We start from the raw sequence: 16,860 nt of genomic DNA, 5'->3' as shown, positions 1-16,860 counted from the left end.
CCTATGGACGGAAACAACTTGTAACAAAAGAGGCTAGAGGAGGATGTCAGGAATTGTTCTGCCCAACAGGCGCTGCACAGCCAAGAGCAGCCAAATACAACCCTGGAGCTCCAACTAACGTGTCCAAACATACAACTCGCCGATTCTTACTACAGATGGGTATAACAGCAGACGACCAGTGCCTGCGCCATTGTGTCTTAGAGAAATAGAAAGATGAGACTCCGGGGGGCAAAAAAGTGGAAAAATTGTATCACTGAGCAGCAGAAAAATATATGGTCAGATGGATCCAGATTTCTGTTGCCCTGTGCTGGTGCAAAGTCAGAATTTGGCGCAAGCAGCATGAATCGCTGACCCCTTCCTGAATCGCTGACCCCTTCCTGTCAGCTGATCATAACATGTCAGCACCTCCATCTAATCTGCAGCAACTACAAGAAGCTTCCTGTCCGTAGGGGCCGATATTCCTGCAGAACGATTTCATCATCTAGATCAGTGGTGGCGAACCTATGGCACGCATGCCAGAGGCGGCACGCAGATCCCTCCCCGCTGGCGCACGCATCAGCAGCTGCTCAGCACGGCAGTGAATACTGGCTGGGGTACCGTGGCTCCCCTGACTGTATTTACTCAGTGGCGCTGCTAGTGGCACTGATCCCAGGAGCAAACTGTGACGTCAGTGTCCACCCTGGATGCTCCTCCCCCCTCCCTTGACATCTCCTCCTTAGTTCTGCGATAGCAAGGGGGGGAGGAGCTGTCAGGCAGCACACACTGACCTCACAGTGTGCACCTGGAATCAGCGCCTGCATCAGTGCCGAGCAGAGGAGCAGCAGCTCTTCTATGAGGAGGAGGGGGCAAGTTATATAAGTCTCAGTGGAGCACTATTGCTACAGAGGGTGATATAGGGGATACTATTAGTAATAGTGTCCCCCATATTGGCCCCAGTAATAATAGCATTACTACTTGGGCCACTGTAGGGTGTCACTATTATTATTGGGGCCGCTGTGGGGCTGGAGTCACTATTACCGCTGGGGCTGCTGTGGGAGGGCTGACTATTCCTGCTGGGGTATGTTTACACGTGGTGGAAATGCTGCAGAATGTCCTCAGCGGAAATTTCCGTGGCAAATTCCGCATCCAAAAAGCAGTCAAAATCTGCACCCGGTCTATCTTGAAGCGGCCCTTTTCTTTTTAGAACGGCGGGGGGTAAAAATCATACGTGGTGATAAGCCCCGCCCCCTGACATGTTGGCACTGTGTGATAAATAAAGGATTTGGGGTTGCAGTTTGGGCACTCGGTCTCTAAAAGGTTCGCCATCACTGGTCTAGTGGAATCTACACTTTTAGGAATTGCTGCAGATTTGAAGGCCAAAGGTGGTCCAACACCCTACTAGATGAGGGCTCTAATAAAAGGGGCCATTTAGTGTATAAACCCTATATAGTAAGCTCCCCCCAGTGGTGGCTGCAATTCTGTCATGTAATTGTATATCTGTGAAAGAGAATTGGAGCTCCGTATCAGGAAATCGGAGCTCTGACCGCTGGAAAGATATATTGAGTAATCAGTCAGTCCAGAATTTCGGACCTAAAGCCTACATAATGATAAAAGACGGCCGTTCACTTTAAGGAGGATGCGCTCTCGCCAGCAAAAGTAATCTAGCGTGAGTTAGTTGATGAGCCACATGCCCGGCAGTCCAGCCGCTCCGCGCTCCTTGGCCGCATCCCAGCTTGTAAAACAAGACAGGCAACTCATCTCCCCGACTTGCTCTGTCCCCCCAGAGAGGAGGTTTGGGGAGCAGCTCTCACGTCTCTTCTTATTTTTCTTCAGTCAGTTCTGCAGACGTACTTCCCGTGTCTTACATCTCCTCCCCATCCCAGGGCTTACATTGACATTTCTCCAAGTCCAGAAACAACAGGAGAATTTCCTAGAGAAGGAAATCAATTACAGGAGCGGCGTACAGCTTGTATACTCCATGGCTCGGCTCCCCGGGCTATACCCAGCTCCGCCGCTTCTGGAGGAGTCTGACTCAAGTTATACTCTTTTTGTTGGCTAATGCATTCTAAGGAAAATACAGAAACCACTTTTTACCTGTGGGATGGATGAGGATGCGGAAAACTAATTTTTGCGCTTTCAAAACAAATTTAAAGCGAACACATCAGATAAAGTTAGAAGCGGTCAGCTTTCAAAGTCAGCCTCCAGGAAAAAGCTGGCAGTGCCCAAAGTTAAACTTCCCCAGTCCTTGTCATTATGGAGCACCTTGGGGGTCTTCATACAGATGTGCACAGAGTTATTTCCTGTACAGGTTCCTGGACGGCTCATGACTAATGGAAAATGTGTTACAGCCCCCTATCATGTATCATTTATAATACTGATGGCTTTGGGCCCATTCAAGCGCCTGAACTCGGGTGCGACTGCTCCCTCTGCCCCTCTCACAGCTAACGTACGCCTCATGTAGAGCAGGACTAACTAAGGGCCCTTTTACACTGAACGACCTGCCACGCTTAAGTGCCCAACGGGATGTCCCAGCAATAATCATTCCTGTGCCTATACACAGGAACACTCACCGCTCAGTGAATGGAGAAGGAGCGGACCAGGGATCACTGCGGCCTGCCCGCCTCCATTCACAGTAAACAGGCAGTCATTCATAGATGAACCACTGCCTGTTTACACGGGACGATCCATCATTCAGTTTTCTGCATGCCGAAACTGAAGGACGTACAAGAAGCGAACAAATTCTTGTTCACTGTTCCAGCCTAAGGCTGGGGTCACACAGGGCGGATTTGCTGCGGAAATCTTGTGGTTTTGCTGCAGCGAAAAACCGCAAGATAAGCGCAGCTTCAAAACCCGCGGTACTTAGCCGCGGGTTTTGGAGAGGCTTCGCCGCATGCTTTTCCGTTGCGGCTGGCTCTACCATAGAAAAGAGCGAGGCCGCAAGAGGAGAAAAAAATTGACGTCCCAGGAATCTGCGCCGCAGCGCCAGCTAATGCTGGCCTTGCCGCGATGGATTGTCTGCCCCGTATGGATGAGATTTTTGACAAACCTCGGCCATATGGCTAGCAGCCGCAGGCGGATTTGCCGTAGCGAAATTCCGCTGCAAATCCTGCCTGTGTGAACCCAGCCTAAATGGAGGAGTAGCTTGCAGATGTGCTGGACACTGATAAATCAGCTACTCACAAGCCCTCCTTATACCGAGGGGGGTGGCTGCGTAGTGTTATCCCCTGCACAAAAGAGCAGATACAGTGTCAGACCACATGGTACATGTAGTGCACCAATGCAGGCTTACAACCTATTAATGATGCCATATTCAAATCCAGCAGATTGCCCTGCACCCCAGAGGTGAACCACACCGGCACTGGCACCCCGGGCGTCCCCAACATTCAAAGCTGCACTGCACGCTATTGATAAATACTGATAAGTACGAGGTACTAGCTGATATTTTGGCCAAAATATGTGAGCCCACAACCTGCTTCAAGGGCCCTCACAGACTGTAGGTCCCTACCCTAACATTAGTTAAAATCACAGAAGGGGAATATACAAACAGATTTAAAAAAAGTCATTGAAAGCAGCTATATACTTACTGATAAACTGATGCAAGATTATACCCTTTGCAGTGCAAAGAATTAAATGCGTGGCAGATCTGCACTATTTGGGGTTGGTTTTACCACTGCAGATCTGTCTGAACATACTTTTTAGTCCACAGTAGTTTGTTGTTTTTTTTGCACAGACTCTGCATGAAGAAGCGGCTTTTCACTTCCTCTCCTTCCAGTTCATTTTACCACAGATCCATCAGCATTATGACAGATGCAGCAAGTAATGTACCGAGTGTCGTTTTTAGATCTGAAGACTAATATATTATTTGTTTTCCATTTTAGGTTGCTTGTTAAATGAGGAGAACTTCTCATTAAGATGTCCCAAACATAAGGTATTGTATGCCCATACTGCTGCCATGTGTTTTAGACTTTGGGGGGGAAAGTGAGGGTCGGGGGTCCACTTCCAGGAAATCAAGTTTATTCAATTTGTCATTAGTGATGTGATACAGTTTTCCAATATACTTTCTGTATCAATTCAGTGCAGATTTCAAGATCCCTGCTTGCTGTCATCTTAATAAGAGCAATCATTGTGGAGATACCAAGAGGAATTGATACAAGAAAGTATATTAGAAAATGGGATAACTTTTTATTGTACAATGGATAAGTGTTATTTTCTGGAATACCCTTTTAATTTAGATGACAGATGTACACAATTGTATATAAATGGGGATGTTGACTACTTGGGGGGTCATCGAAAATTTTGCATCAAACTTTCAGTAGCGTGTGGTCGACCCAGAGAGGTAAGGTTTTTTTTTTTGGTATCTCTACCAGATGAGATTAAATCTCTGGTTATCTTCAATGCTTGATGGTCTTTCCAGTGCAAAGCAGACGAGCACTGATCAACGAGATTGGCACTCGTTTAATGGGCTTTTACACAGACTGATTTAGACCCTAACAGGGGACAAATGATCATTCATATAATATGAATTCTGATTGGTTGGCTGTACATCTTCTTGTTATATGGGGAGATGTGCAGCTGACCAACCAGCATGTTTATGCTCACAAAAATGAGCCAATCATATGTCGGCTGATCGTTTGCCCTTTTATACAACCCGCCGATTGTGCAAGAGAACATTCAGGTGAACATTCTTGCCCAATTATTAGGCTGTGTAAAGGCCCTTCGTGTGATCATCCCGCCAACTTATCACAGGGACCAAATGCCTTTCTCCTGTAGGTTTCGTTCATGTCACCATCCCGCCTGCCTCGCCAACTTTCCAGAGCATGCTTTTTTTTTTCATACTCAGGGGATGGAAGGCTATATAATAAATCCATTTTACAAGGCTGTCATTTTGTGGGCTGAGTCATGAAAACATCTAAGAAATAGGCCAAAGATTTCACTGTAGAGCCCAGGAATCAAAGTTTTTAATTAAAGATGGGTGATAGACCACAAAATGGCAGCCTTCACTGCATACGGGTGTCAGGGACTGCAATGAATGTCACTCTTTAGCTTTCATATTTGATTACATCACATTGTAAGTGAATAGCAGTGGTGTCCCGCACATACCCGGTTTACACTGTAAGAGACATAGGCCTCAGGCTGGAAACATCACTTTCATTGAAGAACAATAGAACTTCCCATCTGCTGCGCCCTCTGCCCTTCCCTTTAATTTTTCACCGTGTATTAAAGACCTTTTTTACAGGCCAATGCTAGAAGTTGACGAGCGACGATCACAATGATTGACACTAGAGATGAGCGAGCATACTTGCTAAGGGCAATTGCTCGAGCGAGCATTGCCCTTAGCGAGTACCTGCCCGCTCGAGAGAAAAGGTTCGGGTGCCGGCGCGGGGGAGCGGTGAGTTGCGGCAGTCAGCAGGGGGGAGCGGTGGGGAGAGAGGGAGAGAGAGAGATCTCCCCTCCTTTCCTCCCCGCTCTCCCCCGCAGCTCCCTGCCCGCCGCCGGCACCTGAACCTTTTCTCTCGAGCGGGCAGGTACTCGCTAAGGGCAATGCTCGCTCGAGCAATTGCCCTTAGCGAGTATGCTCGCTGATCACTAATTGACACTCATTTAGTTGGCCTTTTACACAGGCCGATTCAGGGTCTATAGGGGATGAACGATCACACAGGGAGATGTCCTGCCAAGAACTATGAATTTTTTTGGCTGCACAGAAATCCAATCAGGGCGGTGATCGATAAATCTGGGCAATGATCAGCTAAATCAGGGAAATGATTGGGTAAATCAGGGAAATGATCGGGGCAATGATCGGGTAAATCGGGGCAATGATCGGGTAAATCGGGGCAATGATCGGGTAAATCGGGGCAATGATCGGGTAAATCAGGGGAATGATTGGGTAAATCAGGGGAATGATCGGGGCAATGATCGGGTAAATCGGCCAATGATTGGGTAAATTGAGGCAATGATTGAATAAATCGAGACAATGATTTGGTAAATCGAGGCAATTGACGTTGTTCACAAACATTGACCCATGTAACTCGGTCTCTAGAGATATTTTCTTACCTAATACCTTCCACTGCTGAAGATCTGAGTAGAAGTGGTGGTGGTGTAAGCCTAGTGCTTATGTTGTTTGTAAGGTGACCACTGTGTTTACAAGTGCTTGGAGATGTAATGTAGTCACATCGGGCACTGTGGCACCCATGTTCATGTACCTCTTTTTGTACTTGGTTTATTTGGCTGTCACAAAGGGGTTTGGCTCACCATAATTTGCCTTTTGTTGTCTTCCAGAGGCACCTGGTGTAACCATCTCTGAATTAAACATTACCGTCATCACACCCAGGATCTTTCATTCACTCCTCCGCACTGTCACAGCGCCAAGCAGGGGAGTACAAGCTGCCAGCCTCCATTGTAACTACAGTTGGTTCAGGCCCTACCCATGCCCATGTGTTGACAGTGCAGGAATAAGAGGTTCCTAGTGTCTTAAAGGAGTGTCTCATCACACAGTTGATGCCGTAACAAAGGCGATAAATCTACCGACAGATGTATACCAGGATCACGTCCGGATGGCGGTTGTGTCATGGCGCAATAAAGCTAACATGGAATTTGCACTGATACGGCTGACGATGCTGGTTTCTGGGGTATGCCCATAGTAGGGAAACTATTCACCAGATTCGGTTTGACGTCAAACCTTTGTCTCCTAACACATATCAAGCGAGAGGGCGGAAGTTGTAGTGTTCCAATACCCGGCTCAGACTATGACACAGACATTGGTCTCCCATCAAGTGGAACTCTACATCTGTCAGAGGAGGGCAACAGCTTTTCAAGATGGCTGACAAGATGGCCGCCAGTTGGATATCAGCGCCTCAAGTAGTGCATTTTATGGAGGTTCCTGCCAGAAAGAGACAGATAACCACCAACCAAAAGCGGTTTTTGAATGTTTGTTCCCAACTGTTGTATGTTATGTGTATTAAGACTACATCACTCATCTGATCTAACAACCCCCCGCCCTGGTCCTTGTCTTCGTGTCTTATTTTGTGCTCCCATCGGCCATTTTGACTGCCCCCCACCCTTCTTGTACACTTGTTCATCTCGTCCTGCCACTTCTTGCTGTGTTTCATTAAGTCATATTACAAGATTCTGGAGTGGAGCACATTATCAGCAACACACAGCGGCAAAAGAATACAAAATCTGCATTTACTACTGCGGGGCCACGGGGGCCACATTCCAAGAAGTCAGCTGACCACTAAACCACGACATTTCGCTGCCCTCTGTGGCTCAGAGCGAACACGATTCCTGCTGTAAATACAAAGTGTTTGACAGTCAAAAGTACGGACAATGCCTCATTTTATGGTGTGTGTATATATATATATGTGTATACATATGCATATATATAATATATGAAGACTGTAAATGTTTAACCCCGTAGCTGCCGGAAAGGCTCGCAAACGTTGCGCCTTTGCAGGCCGCGCCGGCGGCTGCAGAGTTAAAGCTAGTGTTCTTTTTAGTAAATTTGCTTCACACTGAAGACTGTGTGTACCGAGCTTTCTAAAAGATGTTTATTTTCTTTAAGAGTAAAAGAGGCTATTGGGAATGTCAATAAAATCTACAATGAACCGGTCATGAGATGTCTCTGTGTGTCCGCCATCTTTAAAAGCGGAGCTGGGGTCCATATAATTCTCATTAGTGCTAGCACTAACAGTCTGTAGTTGGTGGCTGAGATATTGAGGTGTGATCCCATGTAGGAACAGCAGGGGGCAGTGTTCAATAAGCATTCAAGCTGGCTACGGCTGCTATCCTCATACTGAAAGGGCCGGAAATGAATGCTGGGTTCACATGTGGCGGAATTGCCGCAGAATTTCCGTGCGGACGCTCCGCACCGGAAATTCTGCTTGTATTTTTAAAACCGAGACGATGTAGCAAAGTGGGCAAGTTTTGCCATCATTTCTTTCACACGCTGCCGTCAGTCCGCTGCAGATAAGCCGCATGGAATTCAAATCAGTGATATGTCGATTTTATCGCCATGCCCGCTGCGGGCTCTCTCCTCTCTATGTCTAAATCTTGCGGAATTTCCATGCAGACATTTCATCAGATTTCCGTCCTGTGTGAACCCAGCCTTAGAATCTGCAGTGTTTTGTAGGACTACATTCATAAGAATGGAGTTCATATTCGCGCGTGTGAATGTGGCCTCAATCAGGTGGGCGCAATTCTTATCTGTGTGCTGCTCATATGTGAAGCCGACCGATTACAGGAAATAGGACTATTCCAGAGTGGGTTTTTTTTTCACGGACCAATGTAAAAAAAATCACAGTATGACCTATTCTGGTGCGATTTCTTGAATGATAGTTACGTATTTAAGTCAATGGATGTGCAAAAATTTTAAACCGGCGCACACGGAATGACAACATCAGAGAAAAGAAGATTGCTCCTATTTCCATTTTGGTTTTTTATGCATAAAAAAAATGCATGACACACGAAGTAAAAGCAATGTACATGTGAGGCAGATATGGATACAAGATACATAACTGAATTGGCGCATTTTCACGGACTGAACTCAGATACGCTCGTGTGAATAAGGGCTTACGCCGTAGCTGCCATTAGTGATCCTAAATGAAGCTTCTGTTCCTTCCAGTCTATTTCAGGGGCTTCCCCAAAGGGAAAAAATGGATTTCAAGGGCTCGTTCATAAGAGTTACATAGTACCGTATGTTAGGCTGAATGAAGACAATGTCCATCTAGTTCCGCCTGTTTCCACCCCTCCAGTTGATGCAAAGGAAGGCAAAAACCCCAAGAGGCACGAGCCAATTAGCCCATTTGGGGAAAAATTCCTTCCCGACTTCATCATGGCAATCAGAACAATCCCTGGATCAACCTTTGATAGTTCTTACCTGACTGTAAGACCCAGAACTACAAACCTACTGGTCACCTAATGTCTATATCCTGTAATATCCTTCCGCTCTAGAAAGACATCAAGTCCCCTTTTAAGCTCCTCTATGGATTTTGCCATCCCCACATCCTCAGGCAGAGAGTTCCACAGTCTCACTGCCCTTACAGTAAAGAACCCTTTTCTGGGTTGGTGATGAAACCTGCTTTCTTCTAGACGTAGCGGATGCCCTCTCGTTACTGTCGCAGTCCTGGGTATAAACAGATCCTGGGAGAGATCCTTGTATTGTCCTCTCATGTATTTATACATAGTTATTTGGTCGCCCCTTAGCAGTCTTTTTTCCAGGGTGAATAATCCCAATTTTGATGCCTCTCTGGGTATTCCAGTCCCGTCATTCCATGTATTAGTTTAGTTGCCCTTCTTTTTACCCCCTCCAATACCGTAACATCTTTCCTGAGCACCGGTGTCCAGAACTGTGCGCAGTATTCCATGTGAGGCCTGACAAGTGCCTTATATAGTGGGGGGATAATGTTCTCGTCCCTCGCCCCTATACCTCTTTTAATGCACCCCAAGACCTTATTAGCTTTTGCAGCAGCTGACTGGCATTGGTTACTCCAGTTTAGTCTACGATCCACTAGTACCCCCAGGTCTTTTTCCATATCACTTTTCCCTAGCAGTACCCCATTTAGTGTATATTGGTGACATCTATCTCTCCTGCCCATGTGCAGAACCTTACATTTATCAACATTGAACTTTCTTTGCCATTTTTCTGCACTTGTAGTCTGTCACAGATTGCATTAACATCCTTGGCAAAATAACTAGTTTCCCTAAAAATAAGACATACCCTGAAAATAAGACATAGCATGATTTTCCAGAATTTTTGAGGATTGAAAATGATTTTTCAGGCTTTTTGAGGATGCTTGAAATATAAGCCCTACTCCAAAATTAAGCCCTGCTGACAGTTAATTTAAAAAGTCAATTTAAATAGTGTCCAGGCAGCTATACATGTAAAAAAGTTAAACCTTTTTGAATAAAAATTAATATAAGACACTGTCTTATTTTCAGGGAAACACGGTAGCTGCGCTGTTTGGGAATATGCCAAAGTCAGTGGGATCCATTCAGCTCTGTCATATGACGGATCTGTTCAGGCCCGGGATTACATTTACATGCCCCATGATGGAAAAAGGAAACGGGATCCATAAACAACGATGTTAATGAGCTCTAATCTGTGTAAACCTGGATACAATTGGGACCATACAATGCCGTTAGGAGGGCCGATAGAAAACATAAAATGGGCACACCTGTAGCAGGAGGACTTGTTTGCCCTGATCTCCTTAAGGCCTCCTTCACACGGGCAATAAAGTCGCGCTGCTACAATGCTACAAATCGCATGTATGTGAAGCCCATGGTTTACTATGGGTTACTTCACACATGCGATGTTTTGTAGCATGCTACAAAACGACACACAAGCCTCGTGGGTCCGACCATATGCCTACAACTAGTGAGCCTTCCTCCCTGTTGCATCGCACGAAAACACGATGTTTCATGTGGTGCGATGCAACTAGGAAAACCTACTGTCAAAGCTATAATCTAAGCCCTAGCTGCAGAAAAAAAAACTTAGAAGTGCTGTCCGCCTCTGCTGCAGCTTCTCCCCGGGTCCTGGCTCTGCTTCTCTTCTTCATCTTTTGGCCTGGAATTGAAAAAAATGTTTCAATCCCCGGCCAGAAGATGAAGATGATGATCAGGGCCGGGACCCCGGGAGAAGCTGCGGCGGCGCCCCAGCCAGTGCAGGAGAGGTGATGTATACTTCTTTATTTTCTTCAGTTACTTCAGTTTCTCAGTTAGCTTATTTTCGGGGTAGGGCTTATATTTCAAGTGGAGCTACAAAATCTCGGTATTGCCTCAAGAAGACGCAGCGATATTGCACGATGCAGCGATGCGATATCGCTGCAATTTTCTCACGGCGATGCCGTGTCGCCAGTGTGAGGGAGGCCTAATGCTTGGCTTATGTGCCCAGGTTTCTGCCCCTTAATTAACATAAGAGATACGGCCAAACTCAACTGGGCTTCCTCTATCCAGGAGCCACATTGCACGCAAACCCTTGGCACCAGATTCTTCAGGATAACTGTTTTAGTATAGTGTAGATACGCAGCCAATTCCAGTGACTCTACACCATCAATTTGGACCCCCCTATCAGTAGAATGGATTGTCTTATTAGTATGTCACATAATATAAACCATGCTACATAAGATGCAGACCCTTGGAGGTGTCAGCCATAGTTGGTGACGGGAGCTGCACTCTATGGAATATAGGGGTTATGCCGCTGCACACAAGCCGTCCATCATGTAGCTCAATGCATCGGCCCGTTTACAATGATGCCAGGAGCGTCGTCATTGGACAGTTGAGCAATGGAAGAACGTTCTATGGAGTGATGAATCCCACTACTACATCTTCACATCAGATGGGCCATACCTGGGTGTGGGGGATGATGGGGATCACCTTCTGCCCGAGTGTGTTGTGCCAACAGGCAAGTACTGTGGAGGATCTGTTATGGACTAGGGATGTGTTGCGTGGCATGGTCTCAGTCTGTTGGGTGTAGTAACAAGAATCATGAACACGGAGGTCAACCCTGACATTCTAGATAATAATGTGCTGCTGACAATGTGGTAATACTCTGGGAATGGTCGGCCATACTTCCAACAAGACAATGTCCCTTGTCACACATCCAACGCTGTTTTACGTTGGTTTGAGCATGTGGATGTTCTATGATTGGACCGGCTGCACAGAGTCCCAACCTGAACCCTACTGAACATCTCTGGGATGAACTGGAATATCGGGTCAGGAAATATGAACAGCGTCCTTCTTGTTTGAGAGAACTCACCAGACGTTTGCAGGATGAATGGAGGGAAATCCCAGTTAAAGTGTATCAGACGTTAGTAGAAAGTATGCCACAGAGAGTATCCAATGTCATCACGGCCAAAGGAGCCCCAATAAGTAGTAACAAGTGTAATAAATACTACTTGTGTTTCTTGCTCAGAGGTCCGGTTACTTTTGGTAGGAAAGTATATTTAAAAGGGCTGTACAGATTTAGAAAAACATGGCTGTGTTCTTTTTGAAACAGCGCCACTCCTGCCCATCGGTTGTCTGGTCTGGCAATGCAGCTCCATTGAAGGAGATGGGAGCTGAATTGCAATACCAATTACAACCTGTGGACAGGTGTGGTGCTCTTTTTGAAAGAAAGCAGGCATATTTTTTCTTTAGTACTGTATAACCCTTGTCCTTCCTATAATCCCTCTTTAAGGGTTTATAGAGGTAGCAGAAAGAGTGGGAGGTTCCAGCTAGGGGCCTCCCATGATTAGGTAGTCAGTAAAGGGCCCACCCCCTGACAAAGGATTGTCCAAAGTAAACTTCCCCTTTTAAACAGAGTACTTTATCTCTGTTCAGTGAGAAGTGTCTTCTCCACCAGTGTGTGCTTTTCTAATGTCCATCCAAAATATAGAAGGAGGAGCCAAAGTGCAAAGCAAAAAAAAACTACTTTATTATTTTTTTTTCCTTATAAAAGAAAATTATAAATATTTCTGAATAAAATCCTCTGTACAAAAAACGCTAAGAAAATAAGATCTGAGAAGAAGTCGTACAATCGGGTGATTCCCCAGTACTTGGGAGGAACTTCTGTTATGTACAAGGTTAGAGGTCAACTTACAACTGAACCTAATGGAGTTCATGCTAACAGATGGGAAGGATGGAGGGGCTAAAAGCTGACAGTTCTTCTGGTCCGGATGACAGGCCCACCCAGGCTATGAGATATTGGAATGTGGCAGCTGGTTGCAAAGCATAGTCCTGTAATTTTAGACCATAATTAAAGTGTTTGCAGGCGTAGACAAAAATTATCCATGTAGTATGGGTCATGTTCACCTTTATGGGTCAATTTCCAATCCAACAAAGGAGTTGTATGCTATCGATAGCCTATGTTCAGATTAGGCCATCAGTAGTAGATTAGCGGGGGTCTGTCACCCAGGCCCCCCAACTTGATCAGCAGTCCACCACACCGGTGTATTTTGTGCACTGAGCTGATTTTTGCAGGAAGCAGACAGCTCCATTCTCACTGCAATGGCCATGTTTGTTATTACATACAACGTTCCCATTCACTTCAATGGGAGCTTTACCTGCAATACCAAGCCTGGCCACTGCAGTGAGAACAGAGCTGCTTCCTGCAAAAATTAGCTTAGTGCACTGGTGAACAGCTGATCATTGAGGATCCAGAGCAGCAGATCCTCTGCTGATTTACTATTCACAGCCTATTCTGCAGATAGCCCATCAATAATTTACAACTGCACTGCCCCTTTAATGCCAGGACTTGAAGTACTAGGGGGGTCCTCCCTTGCCCTTTAAGATGACTAGTAATTACATAGGTGGGATTTTCGATATGAAGATGGTCAGACTATATAGTGCAATCACTTATGATAGGTATGGAGTACAAGAATAGGTAAATCAGTACAGGATCACAGGTTGCAGAGCGCTGCAGGAATACAGTTCCAGCTGGAGGTCAGGCATAAAGTAACTACTGGGGGTGTGAGAGTCGTGGCCTGCTTTTCCTAGGAGGGAGAACAAGACAAACCAGAGATGGCAACATAATAACCTTGTTGGGCATCAGAAAACGTAAACTGGACACACCTGCGCCTAACTAGATAATCTGAAGCCGATATTGACGCACGCTACAGACATGACGTCCCGCCACATTCAGGACGTCCTCATTAAGCGTCAGTGACGACAGCGCTGGAGACTCGTACAATCTATATGTATAAATGGTCCATTTTATGTGTAATTCGCTCCCATGAAACACCTTTTCCAACCTGTTTTCAAATCAGTGGGCGGAGCTTGGTTGCAGCGTGACTGTAGGTACTGCCAAGGTAAGTGATTGTACTAGGCCAGTGGCACGTCCGTTAATGGTATATATATATAAAAATATATTATTCCGCCTACAGACAATACGGTACGGGGTCCTATAGAGGCGGCTCATTAGGTGGAGTTGTGCTTTATTAGGGCGTCTGCGGGTCTCTGTGTTAAAGGACAACTACCATACATTGAAAGTAATCGACGCCCATTGATTTCAATAGTTCAGTGTGATGCGAAAATTGCCGAGAACACCAGAAACCAGCAGCAGAACCACGAGAAAGCAACTAGTCGCAAGAGGACCTGACATATGAGAAAGATGGAGAACCCCTTTAAATTGTGCTTTGGGGTCCGATAACACATGATTAGAGTCATACTGAAATAGTGAAGCTGCTCTAGTGCGATCTGATTAGGTTTGTCCCTCTGGGGCTCCTGTCATCACAGCGGCAGCCATTGTGTTCGCTCAGGATGAGGTCCCTCTCACACAAGCGTTTTGCTGTGCGTTTCACGCGGACGAAATAGGCAGCCCTAAACCTCCATTTATTTCAATGGGGCCTTTCAGACGTCCAGCAGGGTATTCTTACTGTATATTATGGCCGATCTGTTGTCGGGGGGCCTCTCCAGCATGTCCCATACGACAGTACCGGCTCTAGCCAGCAGATGGCGCCATTGTATAATGTCAGAAAGAGAGAGCCCCCTAGGAAACTCTGAATCCAAAATTGGATTGCAAAGGGCAAATCCGACGCGAGGCGTTTTTCATTCAAGAAAACCTCACATCGCTTCTGTGAAATTGCGATCCTCATCCGTGTTTTTCGTGGGCGTCAGAGGGTCGCAAGTGTTTCCCACTGATTTCAATTACAACCATCATATCACACGGCCTGACAGTGTCGTGCGATATCTTCTAGGGTCTATTGGGCGATGCGTGCCGAACATTCTGTGAGGGGGGAAAAACGCTCATGTGAATAAGTCCGTTCAAAAGAATAGAGTTCATATTCGTGCGAGTTTTGTGTGTCTCACAACGCGCAAAACCTGTTCGAGTGAATAAGCCCTAATACTGACAGCGAAGACAGGCTCCGGGCCGCATTCTAGCGCCATTGCCTGCAAAATGGCCGCTCCCCTGCCTGTAAAACCAAAGGTGCACATTATCACCACCCTCTGGCGCTATATAAATATCTGACAACCATTTAAACATGGCCGCTGCCTATTACATCCTAGTGAATTCTTAAATCCTAAAGTGAGCGGTCACATCAGGATTACATCAGTCAGCAGCCATAGCTCTACGAGGGGAGGTCCGGACGAGCCCCCTAACTGGACGTTACAGCCGTCCCACTGCCCAACGTCAGGATGAACTGCTGACAGTCCTGCAGCATCCGTTTGTCCCCGAGCTTCTCCAGGGTGCGGGCCGCTTCAGCCAACATGCCCACCCGCTGACCAGGGGCAGACAGGAACGTAGGGGGTAGGTAGCGGCAAGCTAAGAGAAGGGCTTCAGCATGCTCCCGCCTCGGTAGACTCGCTTCACAGGTCCCTGGTGGGAAGAGAGACGATGCCGGTTATAAAACATCAATCTTATAGACAGTTCTAGACGATCAGTCTCTGGAGACGTCATAAGTCACATAAGACGTCTAATCCAGATACACCCCAGAAGTCTGTGCCGCATGCTGCTGTACCTTATCAGTCAGTGTATGAGCATCCAGTACCCCCAGGATGAGCGGGCCATGGCTCAGTAGCCCCCCGTGACAGTGTATCACCCCATACCCTATATGTCAGTGTGTCATTGTTCTGTACTCCAGATGCCAACATGTAGCACCCCAAGTATCAGCATTGTTCTGCACCTCAACAGTCAGTATCCCATCACCCCAACTGGCAGTCTATCATTGTCCAGTACTGCAAGCATGCAACGTCCTGTATCCCAAATGTCAGCGTGTAATTGTCCTTTAAGAAGCGGCAGCATGTCATCATCCTGCACCCCAAGTGCCAGCATACCGCCATCCAGTACCCCAAGAATTAAACATGTGATGGTCCATGTGTCAGCATGTCATGATCCAGTACCCCAAGTATTAAACATGTGATGATCCATGTGTCAGCAGGTCATCATCTAGTACCCCAAGTATTAATGTGATGGTCCATGTGTCAGCAGGTCATCATCCAGTACCCCTAGTATTAATGTGATGGTCCATATGTCAGCAGGTCATCATCCAGTACCCCAAGTATTAATGTGATGGTCCATGTGTCAGCATGTCATCATCCAGTACCCCTAGTATTAATGTGATGGTCCATATGTCAGCAGGTCATCATCTAGTACCCCATGTATTAATGTGATGGTCCATGTGTCAGCAGATCATCATCCAGTACCCCAAGTATTATTGTGATGGTCCATGTGTCAGCATGTCATCATCCCGTACCCCAAGTATTAATGTGATGGTCCATGTGTCAGCAGGGCATCATCCAGTACCCCAAGTATTAATCTGATGGTCCATGTGTCAGCATGTCATCATCCAGTACCCCAAGTATTATTGTGATGGTCCATGTGTCAGCATGTCATCATCCAGTACCCCAAGTATTAATGTGATGGTCCATGTGTCAGCATGTCATCATCCAGTACCCCAAGTATTATTGTGATGGTCCATGTGTCAGCATGTCATCATCCCGTACCCCAAGTATTAATGTGATGGTCCATGTGTCAGCAGGTCATGATCTAGTACCCCAAGTATTAATGTGATGGTCCATGTGTCAGCATGTCATCATCCAGTACCCCTAGTATTAATGTGATGGTCCATATGTCAGCAGGTCATCATCCAGTACCCCAAGTATTAATGTGATGGTCCATGTGTCAGCAGGTCATCATCCAGTACCCCAAGTATTAATGTGATGGTCCATGTGTCAGCAGGTCATCATCCAGTACCCCAAGTATTAATGTGATGGTCCATATGTCAGCAGGTCATCATCCAGTACCCCAAGTATTAATGTGATGATGGTCCATGTGTCAGCAGGTCATCATTCAGTACCCCAAGTATTAATGTGATGGTCCATGTGTCAGCAGGTCATCATCCAGTATCCCAAGTATTAATGTGATGGTCCATGTGTCAGCATGTCATCATCCCATACCCCAAGTATTAATGT

The 16,860-nt window shown here is 46.3% G+C and overlaps 2 protein-coding genes across 4 annotated transcripts in view; one reads left to right on the top strand and one right to left on the bottom strand.

The window, feature by feature from the left end:
- Nucleotides 1-7,585, top strand: part of RAI1 (retinoic acid induced 1) — a 177,560-nt gene extending 169,975 nt beyond the window's left edge. For both annotated transcript variants that reach the window (XM_066576683.1, XM_066576682.1), the window contains 2 exons: nt 3,858-3,907; nt 6,256-7,585. In XM_066576683.1, coding sequence (XP_066432780.1) covers nt 3,858-3,907; nt 6,256-6,270 — 65 coding nt within the window. In that variant the 3' untranslated portion in view covers nt 6,271-7,585. The remainder of the gene's footprint in view (nt 1-3,857; nt 3,908-6,255) is intronic.
- Nucleotides 7,586-12,361: 4,776 nt separating this feature from the next.
- The window catches only part of SREBF1 (sterol regulatory element binding transcription factor 1), a 33,318-nt gene continuing 28,819 nt past the window's right edge, over nt 12,362-16,860 (bottom strand). For both annotated transcript variants that reach the window (XM_066576679.1, XM_066576680.1), the window contains exon 19: nt 12,362-15,265. In XM_066576679.1, coding sequence (XP_066432776.1) covers nt 15,045-15,265 — 221 coding nt within the window. In that variant the 3' untranslated portion in view covers nt 12,362-15,044. The remainder of the gene's footprint in view (nt 15,266-16,860) is intronic.

The sequence above is a fragment of the Eleutherodactylus coqui genome, chromosome 8, assembly GCF_035609145.1.
Source record: "Eleutherodactylus coqui strain aEleCoq1 chromosome 8, aEleCoq1.hap1, whole genome shotgun sequence".
Lineage (NCBI taxonomy): Eukaryota > Metazoa > Chordata > Amphibia > Anura > Eleutherodactylidae > Eleutherodactylus > Eleutherodactylus coqui.
The sequence above is the reverse complement of the archived record's forward strand: the minus strand, read 5'-3'. Positions and strand labels throughout refer to the sequence as shown.